Source organism: Mchenga conophoros, linkage group LG23, assembly GCF_057382185.1.
Source record: "Mchenga conophoros isolate Kocher_MC1m ecotype Shallow Benthic linkage group LG23, M_conophoros_male_GT1.1, whole genome shotgun sequence".
NCBI classification, from domain to species: Eukaryota; Metazoa; Chordata; class Actinopteri; order Cichliformes; family Cichlidae; genus Mchenga; species Mchenga conophoros.
In genome coordinates, this window is record NC_140547.1 from 12,708,832 (window position 1) to 12,726,940 (window position 18,109).

Consider the following 18,109-nt stretch of genomic DNA (forward strand, 5'->3'; position numbering starts at 1 on the left):
CAGACAGGTCTCACTTCAAAACATTTTGGTGTAATTTTCCAAAACAATGTATTTTAAATGTCATCCTTTGAAACCTGAATGGCCTGTTTTTGTTTCTCATACCTATATATGCTTATCTGTGGCAGACATTATAGATGTTTTAATATTATTAATTAATTAAGCGGTTTTAAAAAGCATGCAAATGTTTGTCTTTGAAATAAAGACATAAAAACTTGCAGTTCGGTGCTTAACAATGTTCATTAAACCACCAGCCTGGGTAAGGTTTATGCCACAGCTGGCATAAATGAACAGTATTGGTATTTACCAAAATCATTTTTATGTTTTTCTAATAAGTAATCCACCAGTATACGCAGGCTGTTTAATAATAATATTGTAACACTAAAAATATTTTTTTCTTCATTAGTTTTAAAATGTGTTCTTTTACAACACCTAATAAAACATTTGTAAGGATGCCAAATTCCAGTTATTTTCTTGCATTCCTGATCAGAAAAATTAGTTTTAGTGGTTAAATCCTATGCTCAGATAATTTCTGACTTCTCCGAGGAGTCTATTGTGCTGGCTTGAATTTGGGTATAAAAATGTGAACAGAATCGTATAATTTTTCATTTTAAACATTTTTAAACAGTTTTTTTTAACTCGATGTTTGAGTGAATTATAGATAGACAGTATGCTGGTCTGATTTGAGCACCAAACTTGAGATAAACTGAATAATGTGATTGCACTAAAGTCCTCACACTCAGGGTGCTTTTCATCCTTTGTTATTTGGCTGCTTCAGTTTCAAAAATCTGGTTTGGAAATGTGGAAAATTTCAAAGAGTTTGTGCAAAAAGACTCAGATCTGAGGTCTCTACAGCAGGAAATCTGATCACCATGGTTCACTGCAGAACAGGGAACCATAAATATGCGCGGAGTCATAATTGACCATGCTGGGTCAGTCTCTAGTTAACAGTAAATGAGAAAGTGTCACTACAGTTTAAAAAGACGGAAGGAACTTATTCATTTATTCAAATATGTAGTTTATATTTGTTATGTTTGACTAACTAAAATAATATCCAACTCAGTTGATCGTCTATGCAAACTATTCAGACCGTCTCCTGAAATCTTCAGATTATGAGACAAAATTTCATGTTTGAGCTGCATTATAGCACAGCTTACAAACTCAAGCATGAATGTAATATTCATTCAATTGTATTCAGACATTATAATCAAAGTAAACAAGTTTATTGGCCCGTTTAAGTTAAAAGGGAAGATTAGAAGACAGTCATAAGTGTGGATGTGCTCGTCATGTTTATCATTTTTCATGATCTACTCTTAATAGTTTATGATAACAATAAAGTCACAGCCAGGAAACATCTGCTGACGTCTTCAGTGACCTCCAATAAGCTGAATTTAACACCCAGACTTTGTGTTCACTGGTGTGATAGTCAGAGAGATTCATTATGTGCCTCACAGTTTTCAAATTGTCCCAGAGGAACATCCAAGCTCCTCAGGTGTGTCCAAACTTTTGACTGGTGCTGTACATCATGTGAGCTATTTGGACTGGAGCCTCCTTCCCTCCAAATAACAGAAGACAATGAAAAGCTAATCTGTAAGCTATTTCAGTAGAATTTAGCTTATCTTGTGTGATTTAAAAGTATTAATCAATCTCCCTTTTAAAGGATTATGAGTTATAGTCAGTTGCATTTAAAATGGATATAAATTAAGGGTTTGACACTGATGGAGGCACATCTTACGTCCACTTGTGTGTTTGTTCTTCCGTGAAGAGCTTCTGATGATGTTCACATGCTGGTATGTTTGCTCTGAGTCTGTGCATTAGTAATCTCAGGAGGAATGACTCATAAATAACCAGGCATGAAAGTAGAACATTAATTAATTTATTCAAGTTTTAATGTATTCGTGTAAACAGCGAGTGGCCACAGAAGAGAAGGAATGTGTTACAAAATTCTCCTTTGCACAGAATACTCAGTCGTCCTCCACACAGCTGAAGAGGCAGCTTATGGAGTTACCTTCAATAATTTACAGGCGGCCTGAACTCACGGAGGTGATTCTAAGAACTGAGACAGCCTGTAAAAGCCTGATGGGCAAGACTCTGGAGGAAAGGAAGCACAGTTATTTACACAACAGTGACAAATTAACTGTCTGTCCTCAGACCACATTTAAGCTTGTAATGAAATGCCTCATTTATGATTCCAGTGCTCTTTAGAGTTTTTCAAGCAGGAAAATGTTCTATCAGTCTACACGTCCTCCAACTTTTCTTTTTTTTTTTTTTCATTTTAAAAAAACAAAAGAAACAAAAACAGGATTTGGACCACTGGTGCGATGAGGAGAATGGAAAGTGGTTTTTAACATTGCAGGCTTTGATATGATTGAAATTTTCTGCTTCTTTTTCATTAAACTGTGATATTTTACATTGGACAACACATGGAGAGGAGAAAGAGGACCCCTGATTTTTAATGTTTCTGCACAAAATCTTTGAACTCCATATCCCCAAACCAGATGATTTAGAGTTTGTTAAAGTTCACTCAGTCGTAGATAAAGGCATTAGAAACACAGAGAGAAACATTAAAAATATAATCTTCTTTAAAATAAAAGGTGTCATAAGATAATTCAGCTGATTGAGGGTTAACTAGATGAAAGCGTTAACATCATATCTAGTGTTACTTCAAACATATTTAAGATAAAATAAACTAATTATATATCTTATGTTGTTTTGGTCATTCAAACTGGAGGTAGGAAAAAGTCTCAGGAACTCAACTTTGGCGCAGATGCGATGTAAAGGATTAAAAGGCATCTGAATCAGTCTGACTTTTCCTCTTTTTTCTTCCACGTAATCAGCGCCTCCTGGGAAATGTGCAGTAAAACAACACCGACGCACACCGTGGTTAAAGCACACAGTATGGCGAGGCTGTCTGTTATAGTCAGCGCGGTCCACTCCTTAAAGAGAAGACCGGAAGCTAAAATCACGGTGGACGTGAACGTCACATAGTAAATCGCTTCAAATATGTTGGAGCTGAAACACTCCAGCGCCTTGTTGATGAAGAAGAACTGTGTGAGGATACTGACAGCCAGCGTGCCCAGCAAGCCCAGGAAGAGCGCCCGAGCCCTGCTGCTTGACGGGCCCTCGCCGAATGCGTCCGGAACCGCCAAGCCGAGGCCTTTGCTGCTCGGCACTGTGAAGCTTCCCAGCAAGGAACATATGGCAACGTACACCATGATGTTAGATGTGCCATGAGCCGGAGCGACCCACACGATGAGAATGATCAGCAGCAGGACCACCACAAGGGCGTACGTGACAAACACTGCAGGACAACAAGAGAAACCAAGAGTTATTTTAGGAGCAGGTGTAGAGAAGTTGTATTACACACTAACTATAGTCCTTTTTACTGTCTGCAAAGTAAAGGAGTGTATATTGGTATTTAATGGCCTACTGAAAAGCTTCTGGACACAACAGATCAGTCAGATGAGGAAGTGTATATACACATATACATAATGTTGGTGTAAAACAGAATGACTGATTAAGTGCATAATCAGTGTGAAGGAAACAGCAAATAAAGAGCCCCTCTGCGTTACCTGGGTCGAGGAGCCTCTCCTCCAACTCGAGCCTTGAAGTTGTCTCTGCTGTTGGGGCGTGAATGATGAGCACCACAGAGCCGCAGCAGCATAAAACACAGCCGAGCTTCCCCAGGATGCTTAAATGCTCTTTCAAGATCCAGGAGGCCAACACAGCCCTGCAGCACCCAAACACACACCGTCAAAAGTTCAAGAAATTAAAGTGTTTAAACAGTTTCTTCTCTTGTAGAGCTTAAATCAGGGGTGGGGAACTCCAGGCCTCAAGGGCTGGTGTCCTGCAGGTTTTAGATCTCACCCTGGGTCAGTACAACTGAATCAAATGATTAGTTCATTACCAGGCCTCTGGAGAACTTCAAGACATGTTGAGGAGGTAATTAAGCCATTTAGATCAACTGTGTTGGATGAAGGACACATCTAAAACCTGCAGGACACTGGCCCTTGAGGCCTGGAGTTCACCCACCCCTGGTTTAAATGATGCAGCAGTATCATTTAAACCATTCACTAATACTACCAACAGTTTAAAGGCTGTAAATATTAATCATACTGTTGACTCCCATCAGCAAATAAAGAGGACCTTTACTGAAAGGAGTGGCTGAGATTTATTGGCTGTGTCCCGACAGTTTTACACACCTACAACCGGTGATCCAGTTTCATTAAGTTATATGATTTACAGATGCTGGCGTTGACTGACAGACATGATTTTATTTTTAAAATAACAAAAAAATTATCAGCTTTTTACAGTTGATCTTCAACTTCAGGCATGTTACCTAAAGTAGAAGATTTACAACTTCAGGTAACATACCTGTCAGATGAGAGGTGTGGCAGTGATAAGGATATAAGGATTTATGTCTTCAAGTGCAACAGAAACAACTGATTCAACAGGGCGAGAAGTTTAATCCTCTCAGGTTAAAGTAACACAAACATTCTGCTGTCAGAAATTGTGATTTCTGTCTTTTAATAACCGTTTTCCCAAGTCTCAAATAAATAATCAATCAGTGGACAAAAAGAAATAAGGATGATCACTGTTATACCTTAAAAACCATTTCAGAATCAGAAAACTTTGTTGTCCATTGGAAAGCAGGGGATTTAAACGTGTTACTCAGTGTATACAAACAAAACAGCAAAAGAAAAGGAACATAAGACACGATATAAACGCCACACAGCAAGATCATGTGATGCTCAAAAAACAAACAAACATTATTTGGCTGCAGGGAACTGATAGTGCTGTCTTTATGTCCCACTGCCTGGGTGGAGATCTGACACTGTGTGGTGTCAGTTTTTTTGTTTATCTGCTCAGTGACCCGTGACAGTTTTTGATTTGTTTTTACTGAAATAAATGTGTGCCAATATACGATGCTGTAAGTGTGAACATCTGGTCTGGTTTTGTGGTGAGTCACAGGAAGTGTTCCGCATAGCTCACTACTAGGCCCCATCCTCTTCACTTTTTCAATTCTAAAAGCCAAATCTAACTTAAATTTAAGCGTTAATGGGTAAATGAAATGGTGTATCTAGCTTCTCATCAGCAGGGGCAGATTCAGCTCCGATCGTTGACTTTTAATTATTTCTTTGAACATAAATCTGTAACGACTTCAAAAAAAGAAGAGTTGGGTGCACAAGTTTGAATTTATTTTGGATTTTCTGTAATCCAGACAGAGTCAAAAATATAGATACAAACACAAATAAACATACACACTCACTTTAATTTTTTAATAAGTGATGCTGCAGGTTTTACGAAGTTGACAAGGCCAAGGACTGTTAACTTCTTGTTAGTGGTCATGATTGACTTTGGTTGTTGCTGTTTGCCAGCATTAAAAAGGATTTGTTTGACAACACTCAATAGACTGACCAATACTCAGAACAAATCCAAGGAACTCAGTGAAGATCTAAGAATAAAAATTGTAGTTTTACGCAAGTTGAAAAGGTCTCTTGAATCCATTTCTAAGCAACTGCAGAATTATCAATTCAAACAACCGTAGATAAGTACAAGTTACTCAGATATATCACCACTTTGCTAAAGTCTGAACGAAGACCAAAACTGTCTCCCTTGGATGAGAGGAAATTGGTAAGTATTTTTGGGGAACAACCAAGGAACCATCAAGGCTCAAGCATGCCATAAGCTGGAACCTGTTGTAACACCAGCATCGCTGTACACAGTGAAGCAAATTTTACATCGCCATGAACTGAGAGGGAACCACCAAGAAAGAAACCCCTGCTCCAAAATCAAAACCTCCAACAGCTTGATTTAAAATTGCAAATGCCCAGGTGGACAAGTCAAATGTTTCCTGGAGAAAAGGTCAGACAAGAACATTTTTATCTATTTTAACAAATGACAAAAGGTATGTTTGGAGTAAAGGTGAGTCCTTCAAACCTAAAAACACTACACGATCTGTTAAGCATGGTGGTGGTAGTATCATGCTCTCAGGCTGCTTTGCTTCGACGGTACTGGTAGATTGCAAAAAGTGGATTGACTAATGATGAAGACCGACTACCTCCAAATTCTTCATCTTAACCCCAATTCGATTGTTAAAAGTTAATGCTCCAAACACACATTAATACTGTAACGATGGTTAAGTGTTATTGTACAGTGACATGTTGGTGATCTCTGCACACTGTTGTTGTTCCTTTAAGATTCATGTTTGGTTGTGGTGTACAGGAAGGGGTGGGTGGGACCTGGTTGTTCTGTGTGTGTGCCAGGCTGAAGAGAGGTGGAGTTCGAGAGCGCTTCCCCCTGAGTTAACAACCCGCTGGCTTATGTGCCAAATAAACGGACAAACTGAGACCCCAACCGTCTGGTTCTTGTGAACGTTACATTGGTGTCAGAAGTGAAGAAAGAAAAAAGAACCCCAGAACGCCCGACACCCTGTTGCTGGCGACGCTTGCCGTTACGAGACGAGGATGTTGCCGGGCAAGATTAAGAAGGAGACGGAGGAGAGGGAGGTTCGTCCGCGCTCGCCCGCCCATGGAGTGAGGGAAACGGCGCTGCGGCTGTCTGCCGAGGCTGGATTTTCTCCAGGTTTGACTAGGCTCAGGAACTGTTCGCACAGCGGCCGCGATTCCGGCGGGAAGGAGTCGACCTCGCTTGGCGCGCCGTCACGTGATGTAAACAAACATGGCGGCGCCCAGCAAGCTGCAGCGAATATAAAAACGCCTAAGTTCAGCGGCAAGACGCCATGGGAAGTGTTTATCGCACAGTTCGAGCTGTTAGCTGTCGCAGCTGGCTGGTCTGAGGAACATAAAGCTCTCCAACTGGCTTTGTGTCTGTGTGAGGATGCAGCTGCATGCCTGCTGCTGCTGACCGAGGAGCAGAGGGGAGATTATAATGCTCTGGTCGGAGCACTTCAGAGGCGCTTCGGGCAGTATAACCAACCAGTGCTGCTGAGGTCGGAGTTCCACAACAGACGCAGATTGCCAGGCGAGCCCCTCCGCATTTTGGCCCATGAAATCGAGTGCCTTTGCCGGAGGGCGTATGACAGCATGCCACCATCAGTGCAAGCGGAGTTAGCTCGGGACCAGTTCCTGCAGGCCCTGAGCCCTAAAGAGCTCCGTATGCAAACTCAGCTTGCTCGGCCAGCCACACTCAGTGCAGCCCTGGAGCTAGCGTTGGAGAGGGCGATGCTTGCAGGATCCTCTGGGGGCGCTGATGACGCACACGTGGTGAGGGCTGTGTCAGCACCTGTGGAACAGATGGAGACGCCAGCGGGCTTGTGCAGTTTGGTGCAGGCGGCTTCGCTGCAGTCGCCTTCCCCTCGGGCTGGCCCACACCGCCGACCACAGAGCTGCTGGGGATGTGGACAACCCGGACACCTCATCAGGCAGTGCCCCAAGCTTGCAGCGGTTCAGGGAAACGCCCACGGGCCCGTGTAGGCGGGAGTACACGGGCCTGGGAGAACGACATCCCCACACCACCGCCACCTCCACCCGGTGCGGCCATCGCTGTGGGCTGGACCCAGGTTGGCGGCTTTTGCCATGTTCCAGTGACGATCGCGGGGGTGTCCTGTACGGCCCTGCTGGACACGGGGTCCAATGCAACGCTGGTCCGACCCGATATTGTCCCAACCGGAGCTGCTGTGCAACCGACTAATGTGCAACTTAAGACTGTGACCGGTGATCTGGCCCCAATGAGAGGGAGGGGAGTGTTCCAGTTCAAGGTGGGGGACCTCGGTGTGTCTTATGCTGCCTGGGTGGCTGACGTGCAGGACGCCTGCATCCTTGGGCTGGATTTTTTACGAGCCATTGGCGGTGTACTGGACTTAGGCAAAGGCTTCCTCGTAACCCCTGATGGGAAGAAGGTGCCGCTTATTCCTCCCCCGGTCTGCACAGCATCTGCCGCGGCGTCCACCTCCACCGCAGAGACCGCTGCAGACCCGCCAGCAGAACAGCGAGCGGAGGAGGAGGAGGAGAGGCTCTTAGCAGTGAGGAGTATCTGGTCAAAGAACTGTGAGGGGCTGACTCCACAGCAGCAAGAGAGTCTATGGCAGGTACTAAAAGAGTTTAGTGACATTTTTGCCCTGAAAGAAAGTGATGTTGGCTTGACACACTTGGTAGAGCACGTCATTGAGACCGGGGATGCCCAGCCTATTAAAGTGCGCCCACGCCGCCTGCCCCTGGCTCATCAGGAGGCTGCGGACAGAGAGTTGTGTGAAATGATGAAGGCGGGCATCATAGAGCCATCTGATAGCCCGTGGGCCTCCGCGGTGGTGATGGTGCCTAAGAAAAAAAGTCCTAGGATGCGTTTCTGTGTGGACTACAGACCACTCAACAAAGTGACGAAGAAGGACTCTTACCCCCTTCCCAGGATTGATGAGTCTCTCGACTTAGTAGCCGGGTCCTCCTGGTTCTCCACCCTGGACCTGCGGAGTGGCTACTGGCAGGTGCCACTGTCCCCGGAATCCAGACCGAAGACAGCCTTCTGCACTAACAGGGGACTATGGCAGTTCAAAGTCCTGAGCTTTGGTCTTTGCAATGCTCCTGCGACCTTCGAGAGGCTTATGGACAGTGTGCTGGCTGGCGTCCCACGGCAACGGTGTCTGGTTTACCTGGATGACCTTCTAGTGCACGGGAGCTCCTTTGATGCTGCCCTGGATGCCCTGAGACAAGTGTTGGAGAGGGTGGCAGCTGCAGGCCTGAAGCTGCACCCCGACAAGTGCCACTTCATGAGGAGGGAGGTGGAGTTTCTGGGCCACAAGCTGGGTCGTGAGGGCATCAGCACGTTGGAGGAAAAAATTCACACCATTACCGAGTGGCCCACACCAGCAGACCAGAAACAGCTCAAAAGCTTCCTAGGACTGGCGTCTTATTACAGGAGGTTTGTGAAGGGCTTTTCCTCCATAGCCGCACCACTCTTCCACCTGCTGCAGAAGGACCGTGACTTCATCTGGACCCGGGACTGTCAGCAGGCGTTCGACACCCTCCGCAGATCGCTGACAGAGTCTCCAGTCCTTGCCCCCCCTGACCCCGCCCTGCCTTTTGTCCTGGACACTGACGCAAGTAATGTGGGGCTGGGAGCGGTGTTGTCGCAGGTTGGGCCGGAAGGGGAGAAGGTGGTGGCGTACTTCAGCCGGGTCCTGAACAGGAGTGAGCGGCGCTACTGTGTCACACGACGAGAGCTGTTGGCTGTGGTGGCGGGGGTGAGACACTTTAAGTACTACCTGTGCGGCACAGCATTTGTTATCAGAACTGATCATGCTGCCCTTCAGTGGCTGATGTCTTTCAGGGAGCCAGAGGGACAGGTGGCTCGCTGGCTGGAAGAGCTCCAAGCCTTCAATTTCACTGTGGAGCACAGAGCAGGGACGCACCATTCTAACGCAGACGCCCTCTCTCGTCGCCCATGTGCTGCAGCTGGCTGCCGTTACTGTGAGAAGCGAGAGGAAATAGAGCGGGAACTCACGACAATAGACGGAGCAGCACAGCTCGCCTGCAGGGCTCTTCTGATGGTGGATGCAGCGGAGTGGAGGGCACGGCAGGAACAAGACACGGACCTGCTGCCGGTCCTGCAGTGGCTGGAGAAGGGGGAGCAACCCCTTTGGGATGAGGTCACTGGGTTTTCCATCTGTACCAGGGGGCTATGGGCCAAGTTTGCAGCTCTCAGGCTGAAGGAGGGGGTGTTGGAGCGTGCCTGGAAGGATCCTGCCACGGGGGAGGAGAGGTGGCAGGTTGTGGTGCCAAGGTCGCTGAGGTCAGCTGTGCTGGAAGCCTGCCATGGGAGCACTGGCTCCGGCCACTTTGGGGTCTCCAAGACTCTCCGCCGCCTCCGCCAGGGCTATTACTGGGGTCAACAGCGGAGGGACGTGGAGGACTTTTGCCGCAGCTGTGATGCATGTTCCTCACACAAAGGGCCACAGGACCAGTCCCGGGCTCAGCTTCAGCAGCAACCAGCAGGAGCCCCAATGGAGCGAGTAGCTGTGGACGTCATGGGCCCATTTCCTCGCACAGACAGAGGAAACCGCTATGTTCTTGTGGCCATGGACTATTTTACCAAGTGGCCGGAAGCATACGCCATCCCAGATCAGGAGGCTGAGACGGTCGCTGATGTATTAGTGGAGGGGATGTTCAGCCGCTTTGGAACAGCAGAGACCCTCCACAGTGACCAGGGGCGTAACTTTGAGTCCAAGGTATTTGCTGCCATGTGTGAACGCCTTGGGACTAAGAAAACCCGCACCACCCCACTTCACCCCCAAAGCGATGGGCTGGTGGAAAGGTTTAACAGGACGCTGGCCCAGCAGCTAGCCATCCTTACCTCAGAACACCAACGGGACTGGGATTACCATCTTCCCCTTACCCTCATGGCCTACAGGTCGGCAGTACAGGACTCCACCCAATGTACGCCTGCCCTGCTCATGTTAGGGAGAGAGCTGAGAACTCCTGCAGAGTTGGCTTTTGGGAAGCCCCCGGACGCGCCAGAGGCACCACCGGGCCGGGACTACGCAAGGAAGCTGCAGGACCGGCTGGATTCTGCACATTCCTACGCCCGAGAGCAGCTGGCGAAGGCAGGCCTGCGCCAAAAGAGGAATTACGACATCACCACTAAGGGGAGGCACTTCCATGGTGGGGAGCTGGTGTGGGTCTACAGCCCAAAGAGGAAGAAGGGACGGTGTCCTAAACTGGATAGCAGCTGGGTGGGGCCTTGCAGCGTCCTAGAGCGAGTAGGGGAGGTTGTTTACAGGGTGCAGTTGCCTCCTAGGGGGAGGATAGTAGCGCTGCACAGAGACCGGATGGCCCCCTACAGAGGGCAGTCCCTCCCCTCCTTTCCAGAGGGACGTGTACAGAGCGTCCGTGACCCTGCTCAGAGGGACCCCCGACCGGGGCTGCGTTCCCCTCCCTCGGACTCTCCACCCCAAAGCCCCGAAGCTCCGCGTCCACCTCAGGGGCTCAGGAGGTCAAGGAGGGAACGTAGGCTACCACCCCGCCTCAGAGACTGTGTCGTTCCCTCGGGGACGAGGAACTTATTGCTGGGGGGGCAGTGTAACGATGGTTAAGTGTTATTGTACAGTGACATGTTGGTGATCTCTGCACACTGTTGTTGTTCCTTTAAGATTCATGTTTGGTTGTGGTGTACAGGAAGGGGTGGGTGGGACCTGGTTGTTCTGTGTGTGTGCCAGGCTGAAGAGAGGTGGAGTTCGAGAGCGCTTCCCCCTGAGTTAACAACCCGCTGGCTTATGTGCCAAATAAACGGACAAACTGAGACCCCAACCGTCTGGTTCTTGTGAACGTTACAATACTTAAAACTGCTCTTGGAATTACTAAAGCAGGATAACATAATGCTTTGGAAATGCTTTTGGAACCACAATCCTAAATGAAAATTAGTGGATAACACTTAAAAGCGGGGTCAGTGCCAGGAAATAAAGCAGCTTAAATTAATTCTACCAAATATAGCAAGAAGAGTGGTTGATTTGGTACTATATAGAATTAAACAAAATATTAGTGGGGTTATATAGATTTATGGTTGGACCTATAAAGACATTAAAGACGTATGTTGTACATATATAGCTCAAAATGACCATGATATTCATGCCCATGAGGAGTTGATTAAAACTTCTGTATGATGTTTGTAGTTTAGCCCAAAAAGATTCCACGTGGAGCTGAATACTTAAGAAACAAACAACCAAATGACGAGCAACTGAACTCACCCAAACAGCACTCCTAGGGCTCCCAGAGGAGTAACTACCACCGCAGGGGCCACATTGTATGCCAGGAAATTACCAACCTGACCCGTAATCACTGCAGAGATTCACAGACAGGTGTGTGAGACATATAATTTTCTAAATAACACACCAAGTCTGTAAATGATACTCACTACACAGTGTCCCACTCCACCACACCACATCTGTGAGGTACGACCTTCCTGTTGGAGAACATTCAAAACTTCAGTCAGTCTCTATTAATCCACAAACAGCCACGTTTACTGTTTCTGTGCTTTACCTCTGTGGCGGGAACGTAGTATCCCTTTTTTCTGCAGCACAAATGTCGACCCATTAATGAAACTTGATATTATAGCTATTGTTATTCCCAGATTTTGAGAAGAAACTGCCGGTAGTCCTGAGTCAGAGGCCATTACTGCTGCTCTGTTTACTTCCCGTTTCTTTGAGCCACAGCGACACCCAGCGGACATCTCAGCTTCACCCCAGGTCAGCCCAGCCTCTCCTATGTCCCGCCTCAAGTCTGAAAGTAGCGTTAATTTTATAACACCGCTCTGCGCGCAGGGCGGCCGCACTGGAATCAGTGGAATCAACATTGCTGCCTCTTGCGCAATAAACCCCGCCCGTGGGTACGCTGTGGTGATACACATGCATCGCACTGAAGCAGGCAGTTAAAACTACGTAATTTGTTTCCATGTCTCGTGCACTAGTTCGCGATCCGTCAATCAAGCCCATAATGAAGGTCTCGTTAATGCAGCAGAGCAGCTGAGGGGACGAGAGCAGATTGAGAAGAAACCGCAGGTAATTCACAGCGTTGTTGCTGAAAACTGACATGTTCCTGTCTGTGTTACTGAGCTCCGTGACCCGCTGCGTGTCGCTCGGTTCGGTGTCAGCTCACAGCAGCTCGTTTATCAGCGCCTGCATGAGAGCTGCTTTAGCACGGGCTAGTGCTAGCTGGCTAGCAGGCTAAGTGATTAGCTTTAGCGCCAAGCTAACGCTGCCCAGCGTTAGGTACAGCTTTATGAGCTCAGTGATGCTGTGTCAGTGTGCGGTGTTCTCTGACTGCTGTTTGTTATCATGTGTGGGGAAATAGCGTCAAAACATCAAGGTTATCACTGCTTTTGCTAGCATGCAATGCTGCGATCTGCTGTTTTCCTCCCAGCGATTTATGTAGCTGAAACATTTCTGGCCCCAAATCATAATCGCCTTCATGTTATTTAACGTCGTTCAACGCCTTATTTAGGCTCTGATTAGGTTATAATTATTACTACCCCTGTTATGGATGAGAGTCTTTCTTGTCTTATGTAAAGTTGTTTTTCAAACCCAGCTGCTAAAGCTCAACCCACTTACTGCTTAATCACATTTTTATGCATCATCTGTCAGTGAATATTCGAGTCCAAGTTTCCCATTTGTTTACACGCCTTTTCATATTACCTGACTATGGAGAGCTTTCCTTACTGTCACTCTACACACACAGACGAATATTTATATAAAACGAAGTAACATTAACATGATATTAACACGCTAAACTAGTATAGTCGTTGCTGTATACTACTTTCTGTGTCAAACAGCCAACAAAACTGAATTACAGTCGTAAAAACAGGGCTTACATGAAGTAGAATAAATGCAGCATGACAAACATGGCCAGTAGGGTAAAATAACAAAAAATTAATATAATTAAGCATGTTAAGCACGTTTGATTTCGCAGATTTCTATGATAGATGCACTTCCTGATGCAGCCCAAATTTTCCTCCTGGGACCATCCAATGATCTTGTCAGACAAATATGTAAACCACTGCTGTAGTGGTTAGTGGACATATTGAACAAAGGATATTGAAGATGAAATTGTCTGGCATAAGGACCCCAAGTGACGTCATCATGAATGTAGTGAAGGAGGACATGCAGAGGGTTGGTGTGACAGAGGATACTAGGGATAGAGCGAGGTTGATGCAGGTGATATGATGTGGTAACTGCTAAAAGAAGAAGAAAAATAGTCTTCTTCTAAATATCCACTGTGTGATGGCAGTAATCTATAGTAGATCCCAAGTTTGTCTCAGTTCCTTTTCTAACAGCAAACGGTGATACCATTTCTAATGAGACAAGCTTTAGAAGCAGTTAGGAGGGTGTGAGGTTCATAAGGTTTGACTAAATCCATAAGCAGGCTTTAAAAGTAATTTAAGTTAAAATCTATCTGATACCTAAGAGTTGGCCAGTGTGGGCATCGAGGATGGTGATGTGGTTTCATCTCTGGCAGTTTAGGTGGATGTGGGACCTTTGGCACAGATTCGAGTAGAGGAAATTGTAGAAGTCTAAACCTGATGCTAGGAAGGAGTTGATGACTTTATCAAGATGCGTTAGAGATGTAAAAAAAAATTTATTAAATGTATTTCTTCGCTGGGGAAGGCTAGCCAGTACGGCCTTATTAATTTGTGTGTGAAAGCACAGCTCAAAGTCAAAGATCACATTCAGATTGATGCTGAGGGCAGATTTTCAAGGTTTTTATTCAGGTTCCAGGTCAGATATGGAAGGAATAATAAGAGCTTCAGATCTGGACTCTTTGATCTAAAGAAAGAAATGCATTTTGTTACTAAATAGGCTAAATGGAGCATATACCTGTGTATCAGCCATATGAGCAACAGTGTAAATCACCATTATATTGATGGATTATCTAACGGATAAGTGTAGGTATTACAGGATCAGGCAGCACAAGAGGAACAGATGTTTTGCAGAGAGTGGTCAATGTATTATCCACAGCCACAGTTATTTGGATGACTTCTGCATCAAACAGTGAAGGAATCAAAATAGTGTGAGGATTCCAACTGAATTTGAATAGCCATGATGGAGGAGAAGAAACACAGACACATTCAAACAGCTAACAGAGACACTGCGTTGCATGAAAATGTCTGAGATTATACCACATCGCAAGCAGCACAATTCCACTCAGATTCACATTCCTTTCCACCTGGAAACTAGAATAGAAGTAATTACTGTGGCCTAGGAAGTAGGGCTGGGCAATATGAGAAAAATCTAATATCACAAAATTTTTTGGCTTTGTTGCGATACACTATATATATCACGATATGTCTTGAGCCCCAGCACCTGTGGTAACGTGGGCTAAGGGGGTGAGCTGCAGTTTTAAGCCTTCATGAAATCAAGTTTTTCATGTAAAGATCGGCATGTGTGGTATCCACAGAAACTTCAGAATCTCGGTTAAAAGCTCATGAGAACCATTTCTACAACCACTAAACACTGTGAAAACTACAAACAATTAAAAGAGCAGTTACGCAATTTTGCAAAATGTCCCTAAACACAGAAAACAAAGCCACAAACTCACTTGACTTTTTGTAACGAAGCAAATTGTGCATTGTCTAAAAGCAGAGATCTTGCAGATTTCGAAACTGCAAGTTTTGTCACGCTCCGACCAAAATCTTCCACTTGGGAATGGGAATCAATGCATTCGTGGCATGTGGAAGGGAAAAAAAACATATTAAATTTCATGCAGACAGCTTAATATTTCCATGGCAACCTATACTCGATGGTTACGATAAAACCATTGAGTATAGCCATCATACGCAGAAAAACTTGCGATACATCCATTATATTCAATATATCGCCCACCCCTACTAGAAAGGTCTTCTTGAAGCACATCAAACTGCTTTCACTGTGTTCCCTCTGGTTCTTCGTTACCTCGCTGAGCTCATCCATCTAATTGTCTTCACTTGAGCGATAATCGTCAGGATAAAAACAGACATGCTTTTAATGATTTTACTGACTTTACCTAGGATGAAGTCACTAAAAAGTAGCATATTAAGGGAAAACTTGAACCAAACCTGGAAAGTAAAGTTTGTAATTGATGGTCATAAAGCTCAGTCCATTTTCATGTACTTACATTGTCATTATTTGTGGATTCCCACCTTGCAGTGACTTTATTAAATTGTCTTTTTATAGCACTCCTTGTTGCATGGTTTTCTTGCAGGTTGGCTGCGTTTGCAGCCCAGAGAGGAGAGGGAAAGATGCCTTCTCCATCATTTACCCTCGATGCTCAGCTGAGATTTCATGACAAATGGCTGAAGATAGACCTGCAGGTATGTACACGAGAAGGAGGCAGTGGCACAAAATAATATTTATCGTGGTGGGTTTTGTTTTTTGGTTGTTTTTTTTTTTTTCCCCCCCAGTCACTTGATCTGTCAAGTGACTGAGGAGAAGAGATGATCTGTAATGTTTCTTATCTTTACCTCAGCTGTGAGATCAATTTTCCAGATTAACTGGGAAAACGTTACCCCATGTCAGTGTGTCATACTCACTGTTGTCCCCTAGCTGTTTCTTTGTTTTCTAAATATTTCAGAATCGTGGTGCCTTATTGATTGTATTTTACATGACTGACTGCTGTCATGTCAGAACCAGAATTAGTAGAGTTTTATATTTTGAAACCTTTAGTTTTCAGTTAAGTTTAATTTCACTTACTTTGCAGAGAGGGTTTTGTCATTTCACTTTAGTTTTTTATTCTTAAGAAATGTTCAGACTTAGTTGAGTTTTTAACTGGTTTCGGTGTTTGTGTCACTTTTTTCTTTTATATGTAATAGTTGGTGTTTTTCTGGAGCCCAATTTTGAGAGGTTCAAAACAGGAAAAACGGTGCATTACAATAATACAGACAGTTGGCTCACAGGGCAGTAAACATCTGCAGCAGAGCCTCTCGAGATTAGTTCTGACTAAAACCAGAGACATTTCCTCTGTATTTGTATTTTCAGGGCTTGAGTGGAATTGCTCTGTATATTAATTTGTGCCTCACACATGCATAAGAATGGATGAAAATTACATTTTTGATTTTAGGTCAGAGGCATGTAGGATACAAAATGGCTCTATAGAGGCCACTATGAAAATTTCTATGAAGGTCGAAGTCTACAAGAAGCCTTGATTACATATCTGCGTCAGACCTCATGCAGATGATTATTGTTTTTCTGGTTCAGCCTGTAATAAAGTACATCACCAGAAAATCTTTCTTTTTTCTTTTGTTGAATGTCTGTGTTGTGGAAACAAACCCTTGTTGTTAGTAATTATGAACTCTTTCAGTGAATACACCACAGACTTAACAGGCTGCAGTCTCTCTACCCGGAACTTGAAAATTAATTTGGATCATCCTATCAGGACTTGATTTTAGGACCCACCATTTTCCCACCATAAAAGCTTCTTTCAGCACTGAAGGAAGTGCAGCTTTAGTGTTATCTGTCTGCTCAGTCTCTGAGCTAACATGGGTTCAAATCTGTCTAAGAATGAGGAAACATTTGGCTTTCAGCTTGTGAATATTTCAGAGCAAACCAATGTCATGCATATGTGTTGTAGCACTAAGGGGATGACACACAAATGGTTTTTTTCTTCAGTCGGTTGATACTCTGAGATAAAACAGCTATTCTGGTACTCTTGAGTTGTGAAGGCTGCACAGATAGATGAAAGGACCTCTGTGTACACTCTTTAGCGAGGAATAAAATTCAGGGAAATGATGTGGAATGACCTGATTATGGAGAAAATAATGCTCTTGGCCATCTTGAGCTGACCTTGAGCACCCTTAAAGAAAATGGTTAGCAGCAATTGAATTTTCAAAATAAGAGGATTATCCAGTAGGATATTATTTGTGTTGTTATCACAGTTCGTTCAGCATGTAACTCAGCCTGTATCCAAGTCAGTGTCTGACCCTCTGAGGAAAAACTTTGGATCAATGAATGATCAGAGTGGCTCCATATTAGCTGTTGTGTTCTGATAACGTGATGGAAATGTGTCTGCAGAAGTGACTAGAGAACAAACCGAACGCTATTAATACGCACCACTGTGTGGCTCAGGTCAGGACTTTTTTGTGGGGGGGTTCACAGTATGTAAGTAGAAATTGTTGTTTTCGAATAAATTACTTCACTGCTGGAAATTTTCCTTTAGCTGTGGATAAAACCTTTGAGGTGGTGTCAAATATGTCTCCATGCAGCATTAATAAAAGCAGAGGTTTCTGTTCTGCACTGCACTGATTGTTTCTCTTCCTTCTGGCAGCGGGCTTTTTCTCCAGAGGGTCTGAGTGAGATGTGGAATGAGATGGTAAAAGATGAGGAGATAACATTCAACGGAGAAGAATCAGCTCACCCAGGTATTTATGTGTGACATGTGACACCTATTTCCACGCCGTCTGAGGATTGATACCTGAGATTGGGACAGACAGCAGTGCTTTAACCTTGCTGCTGAGGATGAAGGTTAATGTCCTAATCTCTTCTGACTCTTTATAGAAGACTGCACTGACTGTTTTGGAGCTCAGAAGAAGGATGAGCCCAATGATAAAGAGAAGAAGGAAGAGGAGGAGACGTCGACGTCGGTGCATCACTCCATCATTGAGACATGGGACTGGGGACGGCAGCCAGGTGAGAAAA

At 44.9% G+C, this 18,109-nt stretch overlaps 2 protein-coding genes across 4 annotated transcripts in view; one reads left to right on the forward strand and one right to left on the reverse strand.

The window, feature by feature from the left end:
* Positions 1-1,868: 1,868 nt before the first annotated feature.
* Positions 1,869-12,177, reverse strand: nipa1 (NIPA magnesium transporter 1). Its single transcript, XM_085265218.1, has 5 exons — positions 11,988-12,177; positions 11,863-11,910; positions 11,696-11,786; positions 3,570-3,727; positions 1,869-3,298 (listed from the first exon to the last, which is right to left on the reverse strand). The coding sequence occupies exons 1-5, from the start codon at positions 12,175-12,177 to the stop codon at positions 2,796-2,798; spliced, it is 990 nt and encodes a 329-aa protein (XP_085121344.1). The 3' UTR covers positions 1,869-2,795.
* Positions 12,178-12,361: 184 nt separating this feature from the next.
* Positions 12,362-18,109, forward strand: part of herc2 (HECT and RLD domain containing E3 ubiquitin protein ligase 2) — a 56,200-nt gene continuing 50,452 nt past the window's right edge. For all 3 annotated transcript variants that reach the window (XM_085266447.1, XM_085266448.1, XM_085266449.1), the window contains exons 1-4: positions 12,362-12,505; positions 15,681-15,789; positions 17,739-17,832; positions 17,969-18,100. In XM_085266447.1, coding sequence (XP_085122573.1) covers positions 15,718-15,789; positions 17,739-17,832; positions 17,969-18,100 — 298 coding nt within the window. In that variant the 5' untranslated portion in view covers positions 12,362-12,505; positions 15,681-15,717. The remainder of the gene's footprint in view (positions 12,506-15,680; positions 15,790-17,738; positions 17,833-17,968; positions 18,101-18,109) is intronic.

Excerpts from the sequence above, each read along its gene's own strand:
- nipa1 (XM_085265218.1), bottom strand. The coding sequence starts at position 12,177 with ATGTCCGCTGGGTGTCGCTGTGGCTCAAAGAAACGGGAAGTAAACAGA. Across the intron at positions 11,911-11,987 it reads ACTACGTTCCCGCCACAGAG|GAAGGTCGTACCTCACAGAT; the intron begins GTAAAGCACAGA and ends GTTCTCCAACAG. Across the intron at positions 11,787-11,862 it reads GTGGAGTGGGACACTGTGTA|TGATTACGGGTCAGGTTGGT; the intron begins GTGAGTATCATT and ends GAATCTCTGCAG.